The sequence below is a fragment of the Ictalurus furcatus genome, chromosome 1 (genome assembly GCF_023375685.1).
Source record: "Ictalurus furcatus strain D&B chromosome 1, Billie_1.0, whole genome shotgun sequence".
Classification (NCBI taxonomy): Eukaryota; Metazoa; Chordata; class Actinopteri; order Siluriformes; family Ictaluridae; genus Ictalurus; species Ictalurus furcatus.
In genome coordinates, this window is record NC_071255.1 from 9,513,193 (window position 1) to 9,532,489 (window position 19,297).

Below are 19,297 nucleotides of genomic sequence, written 5' to 3' on the forward strand. Positions count from 1 at the left end.
AATGAGACATCTCATCCAGTGTGAGTCAGTAAATCCAACAAAATACATCTTACTAACAAAAAAAATTAATTTGAATGTACTGTATATAATGTATATGTAATTTAAATGTAAAAATAAATACTACTAGACTAAACAAGGGCTAAAAACAAAACCAAAAAACTAAACAAAAAACCCACAGTTTATGTATATATCATGATCACCAAATCTACTATTACTGTCAAATTGCTACCATTTATACTTGTTGCTGTTAATAGATACAAGTATATGTCCTTATAGAATAGAGATGAATCCAGTAATGTGAGCTCATAAAGTGACTCTCAGTATAAGTAACTGTAGACAGCGTCTAAAACCCTTGATAATTTTCTGAATCTGTTTTAATTCTGGATCTAGAGATGCCAGCACTTGATGCTGGACTTTAATGACTAACTGTGGTACCAGTGGGCCCTTATACAGTATGTGGTCATTCCTGAAACGGCCAACAGATGGACCCAAGATTTTATGAAATGAAATGCATTCCAAATGACTATCATTTAATCCCAAAAAATAAAAGGCAAATACCCAAATATGCATGAAGCATGTGATTACTACAGAATTTCCCACATTCCAAGAAAATACAGTATTGAACAAAATAATAACGAAAGGCATAAAACAAGTGACTCAGCACACAGCATTTCCTCCTTACATCTTCACAGTCCATGATTCAATCCTGAGCTCAGGTTACTGTCTGTGTGGAGTTTCTCATGTGCATGTTCTCCCTGTTTCCACATGGGTTTATTTCTGGGTTCTCTGGTGTCCTCACATTGCCAGGAGGCTATTCTAAATTGTCTCTAGGTATGAATGAGCCTGTAAAAGTATGTCTGCGTGGTACTCTGTGATGAACTGGTGTCCCATCCAGAGGCTATATTTGGTGTGTCTCCCAATGCCATTTTTGGGTTTGTTGCATTGCAGAAAAATCAGAAGAGTTTGCTGGAAATGTGAGAACCTACTATAAAACTTGAATACCCTTACAGTGCTGCTTGAGTCAAAATTGTTTGGATTCTTTGCAAAGCATTTCATTATAACGACCGTATGAATTTATGAAAACAATTTCTTTCAATAAATTTGGATAACGATTATTTAAGAACAACAAAAACATGCACAATTAATGTACAAGTTTTAGAATATTTAACATATTATATAAAATACATTTTTAATACAATATTAAATTATTAATTCTGTTGAGAGAGATGTGCATCTCTGTGCACTGTGCATGGTGTGTGAGCTACAGTATAAGGAGCAACAGTTCAATGAATGATTTTTTTTTTTTTTAATAGAAATATGCTAGAAATATAATTATATTTTGGAGTTCAGGCATTCAACTAAAATCAACTTCCCATTAGTAAAAAAAAATGAAGTAGCTCTTTTCTAAAGGTCCATGAACATTGTTGCCAAGTTCCGCATATGTTGTGTATTGAAGATAGATACTGAAATCATAAACGTGGACCACTGTTAACTGTTTTTCCTGAAAAAGACCAAGAAAAAGAGGGAGAATACTTGTACCTAGTCCTATGCCTGAACATTTTGGGATGAGTTTCACGTCTTTCTGTATAGTTTTGAAAACATGGCAAACATCCCCACAAGTATTAGCAAGCTGTGCATTATGCCCAGTATTAAACAAAAACATTCATGCTTGCATCCCAGTCTCTAAATCTGTACAACAATAAAGTCTTTTATAATCTGCATGATTATAAACTATATGTATATCTATATGTATAAACTATACATATAGATAGTGATGTGGTCGTGAGACGGACGGCGCTGCGTAGATCTGAGGTTTGAGTCATGTGATAAAAATGTACACGATCATGTGATTAACTATCTATATGTATAGTTTATGTATATGTATATGTATAGTTTATACATATCTATATGTATAAACTATATATATAACTATATATATGACTATATAAGTATAGTGTAAAATTAAACTGTGGTAATATAGTAAAATAATAATAACATTACTTCTACTACTACTATTACTACTACTACTACTACTACTACTAATAATAATAATAATAATAATAATAATAATAATAGTAATGTGTAAAGCATTTAATAAGTTCCAGCTCCTGATCACCCTTTCCTTCTGATTGTGTCTAGTTTTCTACACTTGTGCTTTAATCATTTCAATCTATTATGTGGCATTCTGTAAGCCTAATTCCTGAGTCATCCTGGAATTTCTCTAGTACCCTAACAACTTTCCCCCGTTTGCTCTGGTCTGCATGTATGAGCAGTGCCTGTCTGTGAAAGGAAACACTGGTTCTGCACTCTGTCTCACTCCTGAGAATCAGATCTTCTAGCTGTGTCAGAGCTAGATTGAGGATAGCGTTGGTGAGGGGAATGCCAGGCTGCAGACGTCTGAGTTCTCCTGAAAAGTTTTGGACTTTAGGAAGAAGGCAGTCCAGAATGCTGAAGTCTAGTGGAGGGACAGATTGTATCTGTTTTAGTCTCCTGAGGGTTTGTTCCAGGAAGGACCACCTAATTTCCTGTGGGCCTGGCTCGAAGGTCATGGTAAGAAGAATATCAAACTTTGCTTTCTTCTCTCTCTTCAGAGAAGGAGTAATGAGCACACTAAGGCGCTTGGCCAATATTTCTGAAAATATCAAACAGTCAACATTGAAAATGTCTCCTGAATAATAAGCTTCAGGTACCTGCTTATTCTTTAACATGAGGTTATACTTTCTCTTTAAGGTCTCAGTCAACTGACAACAAAACTTTTTGTAGTAATCCACATCCATTGTATCAAGTCTTTGATTGGAGTCAATCAAAGACTTGATGGAACTCAGTATTTCTGCCCCATTAATCTTCCCTGATCTCCTGTCGGGTTCTTCATCAACTCTAGTTTCCTTCAAAAACAAGGCTACCTTTGGAATTATATTTCCAGTCTGTTGCTGCACTTTGAGTTCTAGGACAAGAGGCTTGTGATCTGAAATTTCATTGCTCTGTATTTTGCTACTACACACCCGTCCCATTGCATCGTTGCACATGAAAAACATGTCCAACCTGGAGTGACTCTCATTCTGACGTCGTGTAAAGCCTCCATCAACAGAGTGAAGGTATGACCAGGTGTCTCTGAGATTCAAAGAAATAGTAAAGTCTTCTAAAATAGCTCTTAGTGAAGACTGCTTTGTGAGAACAGCTGAAGATAACCGATCAAAGCTGGGATCCAAAACAGTGTTGAAATCACCTCCAACCACTAGCACACCCTCAGCTGTTTCCCTCAGATAGTCTTTCAATCTAGCCAAGACATTTTTGTCTGCCTTATGATTGTACACATTAACAAGAGTGTACAGTTCACCATACAGACGACAGAAGAGCACAATGTAACCTCCACTGCAATCCTCATCATGGCAAATGTACTCAAATGGTACATCATAGCTGATCAGTATTGCCACTCCTTTACTGCGAGGGCTGTGTACAGTGAAATAGACATTCCAATTTTCAACATTCTCCAAGATTTGGTAACATGTTGGCCCAACATGTGTCTCTTGTATGAAGGCAATATGAGCCTTCAGGGAAATGAGGCTGCTCAACAAATCTGAAAACTTTTGTGGTGGGCTTTTAATGCCACGTGTGTTCCAGGTGACAAAACGGAGCCTTTTTTTCACTAGTGATGCCATAGTTTATGATTGAACCTCTGTAAATAAAGTACAGAATGTAAAATCACAGATATTAAAAAAAAAAAAATTGGTCTATTATATATTATGCTTTGTATATTTAAAGGATCAAACAGCACCTATTTTAGTTATTTCATATCGGGCCATAAATTTATGAATGAGTTTTGAGAGGAGGTAATTTTATGAACACAGTTCTCTATTCATTGTGTTCTCTCACTGTTCTCAATACATACTAACTTTTTCACTTACAGTATATAAATGAAGAATTGTGTAATTCTGATTGAAAGATATAATTTGGTTCAATAAGTATCAATCCCAAAGTGAGCACTATATTATAAAGATTCGCCTGTTAAAAACATACCTTGTTCTCAGCAGTCAGCTGGTGGTACAACTAAAAGAAATTAAGAAATAAGGCATTATTGCACATAAGATTTAATGTACATAGTGGAAATTTTGTACACAAGTCAATTACATCACACATGTGTTGGGTAACAGTTGGGAAATTATTTCGAACTTGAAATTTTTTTTGTTTTTATTGCATGAAATTCTATAAAGGAAAAATAGATTGCAACCGCTTTTTTGTTTTATTTATTATATATCCATTAAAAATAGAAAAACAGATGCATTTGTGCAAAATCTGCATAGGTTTATGACTTTCCATTTAAAAAGCAACCTGTACTTACCTTAAAGACCAGACAGGCAGCTAGTGAGTGCACACTGGATCAAAGAATGCAGTATTTGATTTGTATTTGATGCTCCTTAATCACTTGCTGTCAAGTCTCAGGTCAGACAACTGTTAAGTAAAAGGTTTCATTTTGAGAAAGTGATATCGTTTAACTTATTTTTTTCCTAATGTCTATGTTAAGTGTAGTGGGGTGTGTGTCGTGGTTAAAACGTCACCCTTATTAACTATATGGCCAATAGGCTCTCTCCCTACCACAGTATATAAGTGGTTGTTTAGGCCTCCCAGAATGCATCATGGTCGAAAACCCGCCCCTTTCCTTTCGTTGCTATGGACTACAGAGTGTGATGTTGGGCTACTGAGACTGTGTGCAGGTGTGATGTGCTGCTCACTCTCATTGCGGTGTGCCGTCAAGGCTCCCAACTGTGTAGCATGGTGGTTTAACGTAGCTCCGGTCGGAGCGCCAGCTGTCGCTGTCACAACTATTAAAGACGCTATCATGACTTTCGTATGTGCCAATGTGAGTATCATGTCATCGGATCACAGGTCCTCAATTTTGCATGCGTTAAGGTGGGCTGAGTGAGATGTGGTCGTTTCGGTATAGCTCCTCCCCCTCACTCGCGGAGCCACGTTGCTGCTTTGGGCTGCTTGAAACTGCATCAGTTTGTTTTGCTTTTATTTATGTTTGTTACTGTCACTAAGATCAGTTTTATTGAACTCAACTGTTGTAACAGTCTTTATCAATTATGGTGATACTGCTATGTGGTAGTAGTGGTTTTGGTCAGTCTTGGTAAACTTGCTACCTGTAATCAGTTTGGGCTCGGGGTTATCTCTGTGTTTTTGTGACTGTAAGTTTGTTTTTGTTTTGTTTTGTTTTATTCTTTTGTTTGTTTGCTTTGAGCATATTGTAAATGATTTTGTGTTTTTGTTTTCTCATTGTAGGAGCTGAGTGCTTCCTGAGGCTGGGAGGGAGTTCTTTGCTGCACCTTAGGCTTTACTTAACCAAGGGTTGTTATTATTGCTGTGTTTATTTGCAGTGAATTTTGTGGGTATGATCCTGATTAGTGGGGTGCTTTTCCCATTTGTATAGTTGGTGCTGTCTTACTAGCCTGCCCTTCATACAGGAAGCCTCAGTCCTCCTATGATTATTGTTAATTTCTTCTTGTGACTGTTTTATTTGACTAATGTATGACTGCCTTGGCTGCTGTTTTTTAAAAATAATTCTTGGCCAGTCTTTTTAACTTCAAAATAAAATGTATTTTTGTATGGAAACCCATTCCTCTTGCCTGTTCTAAGTGGAACGTATTTGTGTGTCTCTATTTGGGTTATTTTCCCCGTTTTCTCGGGGTGGCGTAGTTGCTACGAAAAAACAAGCCACATTGCTACATAAGCTAATGATCTTTTATATTTGTCACAGCTCAGTCAGATCAGAACTCAATTTCCCAAGATGCAACACTCACTTCTCATGCACGCATGCGCTCACCATCCCCGGAGTTCTGATCAGACACACCTGGCACCAATCACACACACACACTCTCACTGCTAGTACTTAGGGATGTCATTCACCTAGAGTCAATGCGAAGTATACGTTCAGTCAACTCGTTTCTCTGCGTTACCAAGCCGTTCTAGTTAGTTAGTCTTCTAGTTATCCTCGACCCTTGTTTCCGGTTTCGACTACGCTCTCTGCCTGACCCCGTTTGTGCTGTTCGTCCGATCGCTTGACCATTGCCTGTCTTATGACTACATTTCTTGAACTTCCCGATACCACGCTCTACACCTGCCGCCCGCTTCTGCTTCCGTGCCGATTCGAGGTTCGTGACAGAATACTTCGCCTTCCAATGGAAGCAGCGGGAGATCCCTGTTGGCCGCAAGCCATCGAGGGACATGGCCGGATGATTAGTGACCATGATCACCGTCTCGCAAGCCTGACTGAGCAGGTAGCTCGGCTAAACCAAACCGCACAGTTTTCTACGGCACCGACCACACGCTTACCTCCCACTCCAGCGCCGGAGAAGTACGACGGAGATCCGGCACGCTGCCGAGGTTTTTTACTCCAGTGCTCCCTGTTTTTTTCAACGTACCCAGACATGACGGAGAATCGGAAAATAATCCACTTCATGGAACTCTTAACTGGGAGAGCTCTCCTCTGGGCCACAGCGGAATGAGAACAGGAAGGGAACGTCATCAGGACATATGATCAGCTGACATCACGTTTCCGCACTGTATTCGATCATTCTCCAGACAACCGTGAGACTGGGGAGGAATTATTATCCTTGACACAGGGATCACGTTGTGTGGCGGATTACGCTCTTGAATTTTGTACTTTGGAGTGGATGGAATCAACCTGCTCTAAAGACTATGTTTCACCAGGGATTAAATGCCGACATCGTAACGGAGCTGGCGTGTCGCGATGATCAGCTGACTCTCGACTCACTCATTAACTTAGCTATACACCTGGATCGTCTACTACGGAGCCACCGCTCCATACGCAGCGAGGCGGAAGTACCAGCGTCTGAGAGCCCTGGTGAACCCATGCAGCTGGGACAGACTCAGGTGAGCATGCAGGAGAGAGAACGACGGAGCCGTGAACATTGTTGTTTCTACTACGGCAAGAAGAGCCACTTCGTGCAACAATGCCCTCTCAAACAGTGCTCTACCTGAGGGGAAACCAAAACTCCCAAACAACCTCAGTCAGGGGTGAGTTTAGAACCCATTGCCCAGTACTCAGTTCAGTCTGCATTTGTATTACCAGTTATATTAGAATACTCAGGCGTTTCCTGTATTTTAGAGGCGCTGATCGACTCTGGAGCGGCGGGGACTCTGGAACGGCGGGGAATTTCATCAACCAAGAGACCATACACCAATACAACATCCCCGTTCGTCCTCTCAGCACCCCCCGCCGTGTCCAAGCCATTGATGGAGCCCCCATTGGAGATGGTTTAATCACCCACTGCACCGAACCTATTAACCTCCGCACCAGCGCTCTTCATCAGGAAAAAATTACGTTCCATGTCATTGTGACGGCCTGGCATCCAGTGGTTCCCAGTCTTCCTTGGCTTGAACATCACAACCCACAAATTTCATGTAATCAAAGGGAGGCCACTCGCTGGTCAGCTCACTGCATCAATCACTGTCTCCAAGTCCCTGTGATCACCTTAGCGTCCACATCCGTTGAGAGCCCTGACAAGGTGGACAACGTTCTGATCCCCAGTGTTTACCACGACCTCATTGACGTATTCAGTAAAAAGAAGGCTAGTGGACTACCTCCTCATCGAGATTACGACTGCGTAATCGATTTGCTTCCAGGCACTACACCACCGCGAGGGAGAGTCTATCCGTTAACAGTAACTGAACAAAAAGCCATGGAGGAGTACATTCAGGAAGCATTGCACAAAGGTTATATACGGCCATCTACTTCTCCAGCATCAGCAGGGTTTTTCTTCGAAGAGAAGAAGGGAGGAGGTTTATGACCATGCATCGATTACCGAGGACTAAATCGGTGTTGTGTCAAGTACCGTTACCCTCTACCTCTAGTACCAGCCGCTCTGGAACAACTACGCACTGCCACCATCTTCAGGAAACTGGACTTACGCAGTGCATACAACTTGGTCCGGATTCGAAAAGGAGATGAATGGAAGACTGGGTTCAGCACAACTTCAGGTCACTATGAGTATCAGGTCATGCCGTATGGGCTTTCTAACGCTCCCTCGGTCTTCCAATGTCTATTTAACGACGTGTTACGTGACATGCTGGGATGCCATGTGATCACCTAAATAGATGACATTCTAATATATTCTAACTCCCGGGAGGAACATGTTCACCATGTCCACCAAGTTCTACAACGACTGCTCCATCATCAGTTATATGTTAAAGCTGAGAAATGCGAATTTCATAGAACCACCATTGCGTTTCTGGGATACATCATCAGCCCCGAAGGGATCTCCATGGACCAAGAAAAGGTCCAGGCAGTAGTAAACTGGCCCACACCCACGACAATCAAGGAACTACAGAGGTTTCTGGGGTTTGCAAACTTCTACAGAAGGTTTATTAGGAATTTCAGTGCCATCGCCAACCCCCTAACGTCCCTGCTAAAGGGGAAACCCAAACGTCTGTCATGGAATCCAACCGACCAAACCGCCTTCGACAAGCTCAAGAAAGCCTTCACTACTGCACCCATCATCAAACATCCGGACCCTTCTAGACCGTTTATAGTGGAGGTGGACACATCAGAGACCGGGGTAAGAGCCATTTTATCCCAGTGGTTCGGAGATAGGCCAAAGCTCCATCCAGTGGCATTCTTCTCGCGAAAGCTTTCCCCCTCTGGGAGAAACTACGATGTGGGAAATCGTGAACTCTTGGCAGTTAAGTTAGCGCTGGAGGAGTGGAGACACTGGTTAGAGGGGGCTACACATCCCTTTGTCATCTTCACAGACCATAAGAACCTGGAATATCTTCGCACTGCAAAGAGACTCACACCCCGCCATGCCCGATGGGCCCTGTTCTTCACCAGGTTTCACTTCATGTTATCATACCCAGGGTCCAAGAACATAAAAGCTGATGCCCTGTCTCGTCTCGACCACACAGAAAGTGTCAACGAGCATGAGGAGTATATCATCCATCCTTCATGTATCATCAATGTGCTAGAGTGGGATCTGGACCAGGAACTAGAGGAGATTCCCCAGTCGCAAGTACCTGTAAAATGTCCCCCGAACAAACTTTTTGTACCCGAAGAGTACCGTCAAGAACTCATCATCTGGGCGCACACGGTACTCGGTACAGGGCATCCAGGGGCTTAGCGCACACACCATCTCCTAAAGGAGAAGTACTGGTGGTCCAATATGGAGGGAGATATACACAAGGTGGTGGCATCCTGTTCATCTTGCGCACAGAATAAGGTACCTCGGACCCTCCCAGCTGGGAGGCTCAAGCCCTTACCCATACCCGAACGCCCATGGTCACACATATCAGTTGACTTCGTAACGGATTTACCAAGATCCCAAGGAAATACCACAGTTCTAGTCACAGTGGACCGGTTTTCCAAGTCCGTACGTTTTATTCCATTACCCGCTCTCCCCACCGCCTTCGTGACAGCCGAACTTCTATTCCAGCATGTTTTTAGATATTTCGGCATTCTGGAGGAGATTATCTGTGACAGGGGCCCGCAGTTTACTTCCAGAGTGTGGTCCAGCTTCATGACTAAGATGGGAGTAACAGTAAGCAGATCGCCACAGCAACGAACACCCTAATTACCAACAAGGCAATAGGGTGTGGTTGTCCACCAAGGACTTAAGACAACCTCATAGCTGTAAAAAACTAACGCCAAGATACACTGGACCATTCAAGATCCTCAAGCGAATCAATGAAGTCACTTACCATCTGGAACTGCCACGACACAGCCGCATCTCCCCCTCATTCCACGTATCACGTCTCAAACCTGTTGTCAACGGTCCATTAGCTACAGAAGTACCATCTGAAACTCCTCCGACCCCTCTGGAAATTGATGGACAACCGGCTTACTGTGTCAAGAAAATCATCAAATCTAAACACAGGAGAGGCAAGCTGGAGTATTTGGTCGAGTGGGAGGGTTATGGACCTGAGGAACAATGCTGGGTTCCCAAGCAGGACATACTGGATCCACAGCTTACTAAAGACTTTCACGCAACTTATCCTGATCTCCCAGGTCCACCACCCCGCGGGAGGCCAAGAAAGAACTCGGCTCCCAGAGTGAGCCCTTTGGGGGGGGGGGGGGGGGGGGGGGTTCTGTCACAGTTCAGTCAGATCAGAACTCAATTTCCCAAGATGCAACACTTATTCTCATGCACGCATGCGCTCACCATCCCCGGAGTTCTGATCAGACACACCTGGCACCAATCACACACACACACTCTCACCGCTAGTACTTAGGGATGTCATTCACCTAGAGTCAATGCGAAGTATACGTTCAGTCAACTCATTTCTCTGTTTCTTACCAAGCCGTTCTAGTTAGTTAGTCTTCTCATTATCCTCAACCCTTGTTTCCGGTTTCGACTATGCTCTCTGCCTGACCCCGTTTGTGGTGTTCGTCCGATCGCTTGACCATTGCCTGTCTTACGACTATGTTTCTTGAACTTCCCGATACCACACTCTACACCTGCCGCCTGCTTCTGCTTCCGTGACGATTCGAGGTTCGTGACAATATTTAGTACTTTGGGATAACTACTGCATCAAACCAAAGCAAGCAAGTTATCATGGTTGTAGTTACAAATTAATATTTTAAATAAAAAAAATAAAATATTTTTCATTTTTTTTTTTTTTTAAGATTCACTTATGCAGAAATCAAGTGTTAAATTAAATGCTAACACACATTTGTACTCACAATCACTTGTCTGAACCAAATCTTGAAATCTGAACCAAATCAATATTTGAGCCATACTTGTGTAAAATTGAAGAAAAAAAAAGTAACTCAAAGTTCACATACAATTTACTTCAAAATATAATGTAATAGCATATATTTCATATGAATTGATTATTGCCTGCTAAGAACTAATATTTTATATTGACATTCCTATGATTTACGTGCTACTGTTTTTAGAAAAACATTAAATTATATTGAGGAACAATAATGTAATACCTTTCAGGAACGTATGGTATGTATTTGTATGTTGTAATTAACATATCTTCTATTTCAGTAAATATTTCAAATGTTATTATATAGATTCCCTCATTGGGAACTTACCTTGCACACCCAGCTTGAGCAGAACAAGCAATCAAATGAATCTTAGTATTCAGACGAGCTTTAAAAACACAAGAGTACGTTACAGGTGATGTAGCTATTGGTCCATACAGCAGTAATGATTACTCTATGTAATATATGACAGGAAAAGCCACTTGGAGCAAACATTAAATATCACACTTACAATGATTTAGTATTTGCAGTTGGGGAAATAAGCATTGGTAAATATGTTTCCAATTAGGTTATTCACATGAAATTTTCACCAGACATCAGTATTAACTCAAGAAATCCAAAAACATGGCAAGAAACTACAAACATGGCAGATGACAACTATAGTTCCCAAACACACACATGGACACGTTCACCATCCACGGAGTCCTAATCAGAGACACCTCTTTCCAATCACACACACACTCACACTACTCCTTTTAAGAGACTCTCTTTCACTCATCAATTTGTAAAGTATACACTCAGTTGCCTAGTGTCTCTGTCTATACCAAGCTTTTATACCGTGTCTGTTTATTCTGTTTCGACCTCTTCTCTTTGCCCTGTCCTGTTTGTTCTCTTTGTCTGATCACCTGACCTCTGCCTATTATGATTATTGACTTCTGCCTAATCCTTCGTACCTGTTTAATTAAACTGCCATACCTGGACTTGCTTCTGTCTGCATCTCCATTTCATGACACCTTGATAGAATAAATAAATATCTATCTATATCTATCTATCTATCTATACATATATATATATATATATATATATATATATATATATATATATATATATATATATATATAACTAAATTATAGAATGTAAATGTTATTATATATTCCCTTGTTAAGAACTTGATCATTTTATAATTACACCTACTTAAAAATCTAACAGAAAAAGAAAGCAGCATATGTTCAAATGGTTCCAAAAATGTATTAGAATGCACTTACCACAACCTAAACAATGATATAAGATGAGAGGAAGACAATGGGAGAAGAGAACAGGTTTCCTGCAACTCCAACTGTCACAAAAAAGTCACAAAAAAATCAATCAGTGGATTTGAAAGAATTTCTAAGTAATCACATAACACAGCATTTTAATGATTTGTAAATTTAATGCAGCACTTTTACAGCATTGTAAAATGATACAGAGTAATTTACTGCATTAAAACTGACAAAGCACCGTTTTTATACAGCCAACAAAGGAAAATGTCCTTGCTTTGTGGTAAAATGTGACACTTTTTTGTTCCACAACATGGTGCCTTATCAATGTATAGAGTGAAGAAGCAGCCACAAACTCAACAGTTCTAAAGTGTTTATGTGAGCAGCTTCAATTTCAATGACTTGAACCATCAAGGTAAAATAAAAACTGTCAATGCTATTTGAAAGTGTGTATTTCACTAAGAAAATTTTGACATTAAACAGAAGAAAATGTTACAGTGGAATGACAAATTAGACTGTATTCTTACTTCCTGGACTACAGGTGACCCTCAAAGCAAGAACATAATGTGTAATCAATCCATGGTTTGGAAGTAATCCTTCAGCATGAAAATAAATATGGTATTTTGAGCCCTCTCTGAACCGATCCAGAACTGGTCCTAGGTGCAGACTCAAGTATTCTGCCCAAGTGTGAACACACCCTTAATGTGTAGTAGAATGTGTAACGTAATATGGTATTGACATCTCTCTTTACTATGAGCCTTACCTTAAAAAACCAGACAGGCTACTTAGGAGCCAAATTTGGACCAAAGAATGCAGCAACACCAGTGTTTACTTTTGTTGCTGGTTGATCACTTGATCTTAGTTCAGGTTGGGCGACTGTTAAATAACAATGTTCATTGTAAGTAAATGATTTTGTTTACTGGAACTTTCCCCTAACTGATCTAGGTTAATGACCCTATTTATAGTTTATATTTAGCCCATTAAAATACTAGATCTACAACAAGAAACCAAATAATATTCATCTAATAATAATGTAATAACCTAATAATAATACTACTAATAATGTAATAATCTAATACTAATGCTAATGTTATCTTGATTGTAGTTAAGAATGAACAGACTATGATTCACTGAAAAATACATTTTAGCATAGTTTAAATTGAAAATTCAAAATAATACCAACATCAATATTTATGAAATTCTTCTGTAAAACTCAATGTAATGCCATGTATTTCCTTTAGTGCTAACTTATTTAGTGCTAATATAAACATTCCTCTATTTCAGTAAATGTTATTAAATAGTTTCCTTTTGTTTGGAACTTATCTTATGCACTCAGATGATGGCAGAACAGAAATATAATAAATATATACTATTTAATAAATATATACTATAATCGTCATGTGACGATTTCTACTCCGTCTGATGGTGACTCATGTAGGGAATAAAATTCAACACTGACAGAAAGTAAACTGACGAAAGTCATTGTTATTGACTCTGGGTTTTTGCTAATGCTAGCGTGCATATGACGTTATGCGCTGTCGTGGCTTATACTTCCAGTTACTAAAAAAAAAAAACGCTAGTGTTATATTTGAGATGATATTACCTTTCTAAAATCCACTCACTGGACTTTAGTGCAGAGTGCACAGTGTAAGTGTACAGTACTTCATTTGGGACATAACTTTAGTATTTACTCTCTGAAGCGTGTTTTCGGAACAGAAGTAACGTAATGAGTAAACATGCCCCGTACTGCGCTCAGACCAACTAATCGATAATGAGATTCATTAACAATGATTTTCATAATCGATTATTATCGATTTTTATCGATTAGTTGTTGCAGCTCTACATGTATGAGGACCCATGTTTTAGTCTCATTATCGACATGTATTACAGACATGTAAACACCTTAATCACATTGTTAACGTTGTGTGGGACTTTTCACCCCATTTTGCGACAGGACACGTACACACATGACAGTGCTCAACAGTTTTACGTCAAACAAGAAAGCACGACTGTGCCCCAAACCGCGTACTTACGTACTATATAGTAGGTGTAATACATATATCTCAGCTACTATATAGTAGGTAAGTACACAGTTTGGGATGCAGCCCACGGCTTCAAGCAGTCATCTATTTGCACGTATAACATGACAAATAATTAACTGCACTTGATGCATTCGTAAAAAATTAAAAATAAAAACACCCAAAACTGTATATGGTACCATTACAAAGACGAACTGTATTTTGATACATGAAATTCTGGAGGGAACGTCGGACGGCATGGCGTGGGGACATAATGATGTGTGCCCTTCATAGCTCTATGTTCTATAACATGTAAAATGGGAACATGAAAGGAGTATTCTAAAAGCAACTCATGTAAACACCTTAATCACAATATTGTCTTACTCAGAATAAGGTCAATAATTAGCAAACTGCTGTCCATATGAACGTAGTCACTGAGTCTGGGTGCTTGGCCCTTGAAAATGCTGCTTGCAGCATTATTATTATTATTATTATTATTATTATTATTATTATTATTATTATTAAAATGAGAAAACTGTGGAAAGTGGTGGAAATGAGGATGTGGCAAGTTGGGGCATGGTTTAGCAGGAGTGTGGGGGAATGATCAAATGAATGTGGTACACCTGATTATTTGCGGATGGTCATTTAATAATAACCATTATGAGGCATGTGTGTGTATGTGTGTTGGCTTAGCTGAACTGAACCCAACTGAACCTAGCTACTAAACAACTCTGTTACGTTACTTACTGCACAGTATCAAGTCACTTCTATCTGAGAGCTTTCTTGGTTTTCCAGATCTTGCCTTGACTTCCAAATTTCCCCTTAATGACCATTTCTTAATGACAATTCAATCAGTGGAAATTGTGAGCTAGAACATATCACTTTGATATCTTCTTATAGCCTTCCCCTGATTTTGTATGCATTAATTTGTTTCTTTTTTAGATCCTCAGTCAGCTTTTTAAAGGAGCACATGGTTTGACAACTGTGTAACAAGGCAATAAATCCTAATGAATCAATTAAAGGGTCATGAAACCTCCCTCTTTCAGCTCAAGTCTACCTCTCAAATGTTTTTGAAAAATGCAATATTTTAAATGGGTGTGGATGGCTATGCAAAAAAGGGAGGGGGAGTGGGCGTGACAGGGACAGGCAGGGGAGGAAGAGGGGGGCGAGCCTTCAGAACACACAATAATCTGTGACAAAAAGTTTGCAGTGGCAGCAGTGCACAGGGCTCTGATGAAGTAGAGGATTTCTCTCCTCCTGAATTCACAGGGCTAAATGGAGACACAATGGATAGCAGTGCAGGTCCTCTGCCCTATCTATAGCCCCTGGTGTGACTATAGAGGAAAACATAAAACAAAATCGGAGTCAGCACAGATGGGAGAAGTGTCGCAATGGTAGCTAGCTAATAGGCTCGAGCTTTTCATGAATATAAGGGGGAAGAGTCTTCCTTTCAATGCGGACTCTCATTGTATAGCTTTGCACGCAACGGGCCATCGGCGCCCGTGGAGCTTTCAGAGGTTTAATTAGCTCAAATGACAATTAAACTGTCATGGTTAAAAATTAGACACATACCTCATTTGAAGGGATGGAAAAGTCCTCAGGACTTAGTACCGCATCATTGTGTAGATGCAAACTGCCTTCATGAGCAAGTCAGAAGTCCATCTTTCTCCAATTCTCATAGCTGTCCCAAGAAAACACACTCGAGCTCTTACACCACTGAAACAAACACATGTGACCCATTTGAATGCCCCTCTCATCTACTACATCTGTTGTAGGAAAGCACCATGTGCTGTCATAAGAATATGTTTAATTTATATAGCGCCTTTCCAGAGCTCAAAGACACTTTACAATACAATGATACATAAACAATGAACAATCATGCACAAACACACAATGTGAAAAACAAAGAGCAACCAAACACAGAAAAGAAATACACAGTACAGTCACTGAGAAAATGTATTATAACTGATTAGGACAGATAACACTGAGAAAACATACGTTTTTAATTGCGTTTTGAACGCGGAGATGGATGTGATGCTGCGGAGAGTTAGAGGGAGAGAATTCCAGATTTTAGGTGCTACAACACTGAAAGACCTGCCACCCATGGCTGAGAGACAAAATCTAGAGACAGAGAGCACTCCGAGCCCAGAGGACCTGAGAGAGCGGGGCGGGTTGTAGGGAAGAAGCAGTGCACTATGATAGAAAGGTGCCAAACCATGAAGTGATTTAAATGTGAGCAGGATTATTTTATATTTAATACGAAATGAAACCGGTACCCAAGGAAGTTCAGACAGCATTGGAGTAATCTGAGCTTGGTATGTGTGAGAAGTCTAACGGCAGAGTTTAAAATATATTGCAACCTTGCAATAGAATTAGCAGGTAGACCAATGAGGAGAGCATTGCAAGTCAAGCTGTGAGAAAATAAATGCATGAACCAGTGTTTCAGCATCTTTGAGGCTAAAGAAGGGACGGAGGCGAGCAATGCGACACAGGTGAAAGAAACCAATTTTAGGAACGGGGTTTATATGAGCTTCACAGGTGAGGGAGGGATCAAAGCTGATGCCTACATTTTTTACAGTACTAGTTGGTTTATGAGAGTGCTATCAATGTCACAACTAAGGTCATAGAGGATATGTTTAGTAAGTGTTGGTGTTCAGATAATAATGATCTCAGTTTTGTCCATGTTAAGTTTTTTAAATTGGACTTATTTCATTGACACATGCTGATAGTGGACCAGTCTGGAGAGTGGGAGCAGATCTACAAGCTGTATAGATGTCACGTAATGGACGTAAAGGAGGTAGGAAGGATGCAAATACAGATAAAAGCTTTATTATATGAGAGACAGGCAGACAAATTCAAATCGTGAAACATAGATGTGGTCATAAACAGGCAATAGGTCAGGCGATCGGCAAACAAGGCAAAACAAGAATCGAGAATGAGCGCGAGAACAATATCCAAATAATCACACACGTATTGAGAAACAAACGCTTGGTATATGGAAACTCACATAATACTTTGCAAATATTTAGTGTTCAAACAGTCTCTATTATGTGTGGTGCGATTGTGCGTGAGATCGGATGCAGGTGTGCATGATTACAATGAATGTGAGTGTTCTGGGAATTGCGATCCATGGCGGCCATGTTTGTAAGCCACAGTGCAGGATGGGTAAATGTAGTCAATGGTATATATATATATATATATATATATATATATATATATATATATATATATATATATATATATATATATATATATATATATATATATATAGTAGAGGTCCAAAAAAGCTAAATAATTCCCACAAGGCACAGCGTCTTCTCATAGGATAATAACACACAGTCTCATGAATAATTATGAGACACCAACGCGTCATCGATGTACTATAGTACATTGCCACGTCACTGCCTGTAACGACATTTTAAACCCCAAAGATGAAAATAGCGGAAAAAAAGCTCAAAATTAACCAGTTTTCTCCTACAATTAAAATTAACGGATACCAAGATTGTCTTTTATGATGTGCAACATGTACGCCTGTGTTAAAATCTCAGAAAATATAGTTTAGTCTTTCATGATGCTTTAAGGCCTAATAAGTTTTGACAAACAGAAGTGTGTCGAAATATTTGCATGTGGCAAATAATATAATTAAATAATTAATTAATTTAACTCCATGAAACATTTAAAGAGGCTTTCTGTCAGTTTTAACAAAAGGGTAAGTCATGCCACTTCAGAATATGATATAAATGTTTTTTTGTTTGTTTTTTTTATGTCATTTGTAAATAGTCAAAACCTTGCAGTTGTGTTGGGGTCTATGTTTTATTAATAGCAAAATAACTTAGACAAAGTGGAAATTCTAAATTGTGGCCTAGGTGCTATAGTCAACACTAACACCATAACGCTACTTAACACCAGACAACACACAAGCAGCTTCAACTCAAAGGCTCTGAACAGTTGATAAGACTCAAGCTAAAGTAAAATATAAAACTCTATAACAGTATTTGATAGTAAGTCATCCCTTGATCTCAGTTCTCAAGTCAGACAACTGTAAAGCAAAAGTTTGCATTGTAAGTTATTGTCTTTGTTTACTGAGTGAAAATTTTCCCTGGCTTTCCTAACATTTATGTTAAGCTTATGGCCACAATTGATATTAAGTCCACTGGTATAACAAGAGGTATTGCAACAAACTAAAATGTAGGTTGTTGTATGCTATGTTGACTTTAGTTACAAATTAATAATTAATTAATTGACATTAAAAAGTCATAAAAGTAATCCATAAAACACTAACACAAACTTGTAAAGTTCATGCTCATCGTTTAAATATACATCAATTAAAACAAATCAATATTTGAGAAATTCTAAATATTGCATAAATGTGTAAATGTACATAAATTAGTTCACATACCATTTCCTTAAAAAATGGTCTCTGTGTGTTGTGTGTTATTAACCTATTTTTCAATAAATATTATAAATGTTATTATATAGAGTCCCTTGTTGGGAACTTACCTTGCCGCAAAATGTGGTGATTATGGCAAGAAATGGAAGCTCCTACTTACAAACAAGAGAAACAAAAAGAATAACAAAAAGCAGCCAGTGCAGACACATTCATGCAATATTTGCATAAGCACATCCCTCTTTCCATGATGTATTGTTTAACCCGTTAAGAACTAAACCTAAGCTTATTTGGGAATATGTGTATTTTTGAACACTAAACACTAGGGAAAGTGTGTCCCCAAGAAAGAAAAAAAAAAGGTTTATTTTCATCTGTAAATGTTGCAAGAACATGTAGAATATAATATATGGAATGAATAAAGTTACAATAGAACAAAAAACAATAAAACACTTTACAAATGAATAAATGTTACTGGAGGTCTCTGTGCTCCTGTGTATGTACAAACCTGTGATTGTTTCTATGATTTGGGCATGTAAAGTAAAGTTTAGAAACAAAAATTAAAATGTACTCTAGGTTTTCTTGATCAGGTTTAAGATTTTGTTATTGACAGAATAGCTGCTGCTCACATCACGTGATCCGTGATGATGATCCATGAACACAAACTGATGCAAATGTCCACATCCAGTTATAGTCAAATATAACCTCCATAAAACACAAATTCTGGATTCAATGTGAAACTAAGGTACAAAATGAAAGTAAATATCTATGTATTTGTAATTGTAGACAAACAGGACAAGACAATTTTAGCAAGAGGACATCTGCTAATAAGCAGCCAACATAAATGCCAGCAAGGTGCATGTATGAGCACAACATGTCTGTAAATGAAAGACAGGTCATGCACTCTGTCTCAGTT

The 19,297-nt window shown here is 39.1% G+C and overlaps 1 protein-coding gene across 1 annotated transcript; it reads right to left on the bottom strand.

The window, feature by feature from the left end:
• Positions 1–2,165: 2,165 nt before the first annotated feature.
• Positions 2,166–18,716, bottom strand: LOC128608514 (uncharacterized). The gene is made up of 6 exons (XM_053626700.1): positions 18,498–18,716; positions 15,570–15,713; positions 11,989–12,059; positions 11,054–11,111; positions 4,340–4,449; positions 2,166–4,047 (listed from the first exon to the last, which is right to left on the bottom strand). Exon 6 carries the CDS (start codon positions 3,657–3,659, stop codon positions 2,166–2,168), a length of 1,494 nt encoding a protein of 497 aa, XP_053482675.1. The 5' UTR covers positions 3,660–4,047; positions 4,340–4,449; positions 11,054–11,111; positions 11,989–12,059; positions 15,570–15,713; positions 18,498–18,716.
• Between the last annotated feature and the right edge of the window lie 581 nt (positions 18,717–19,297).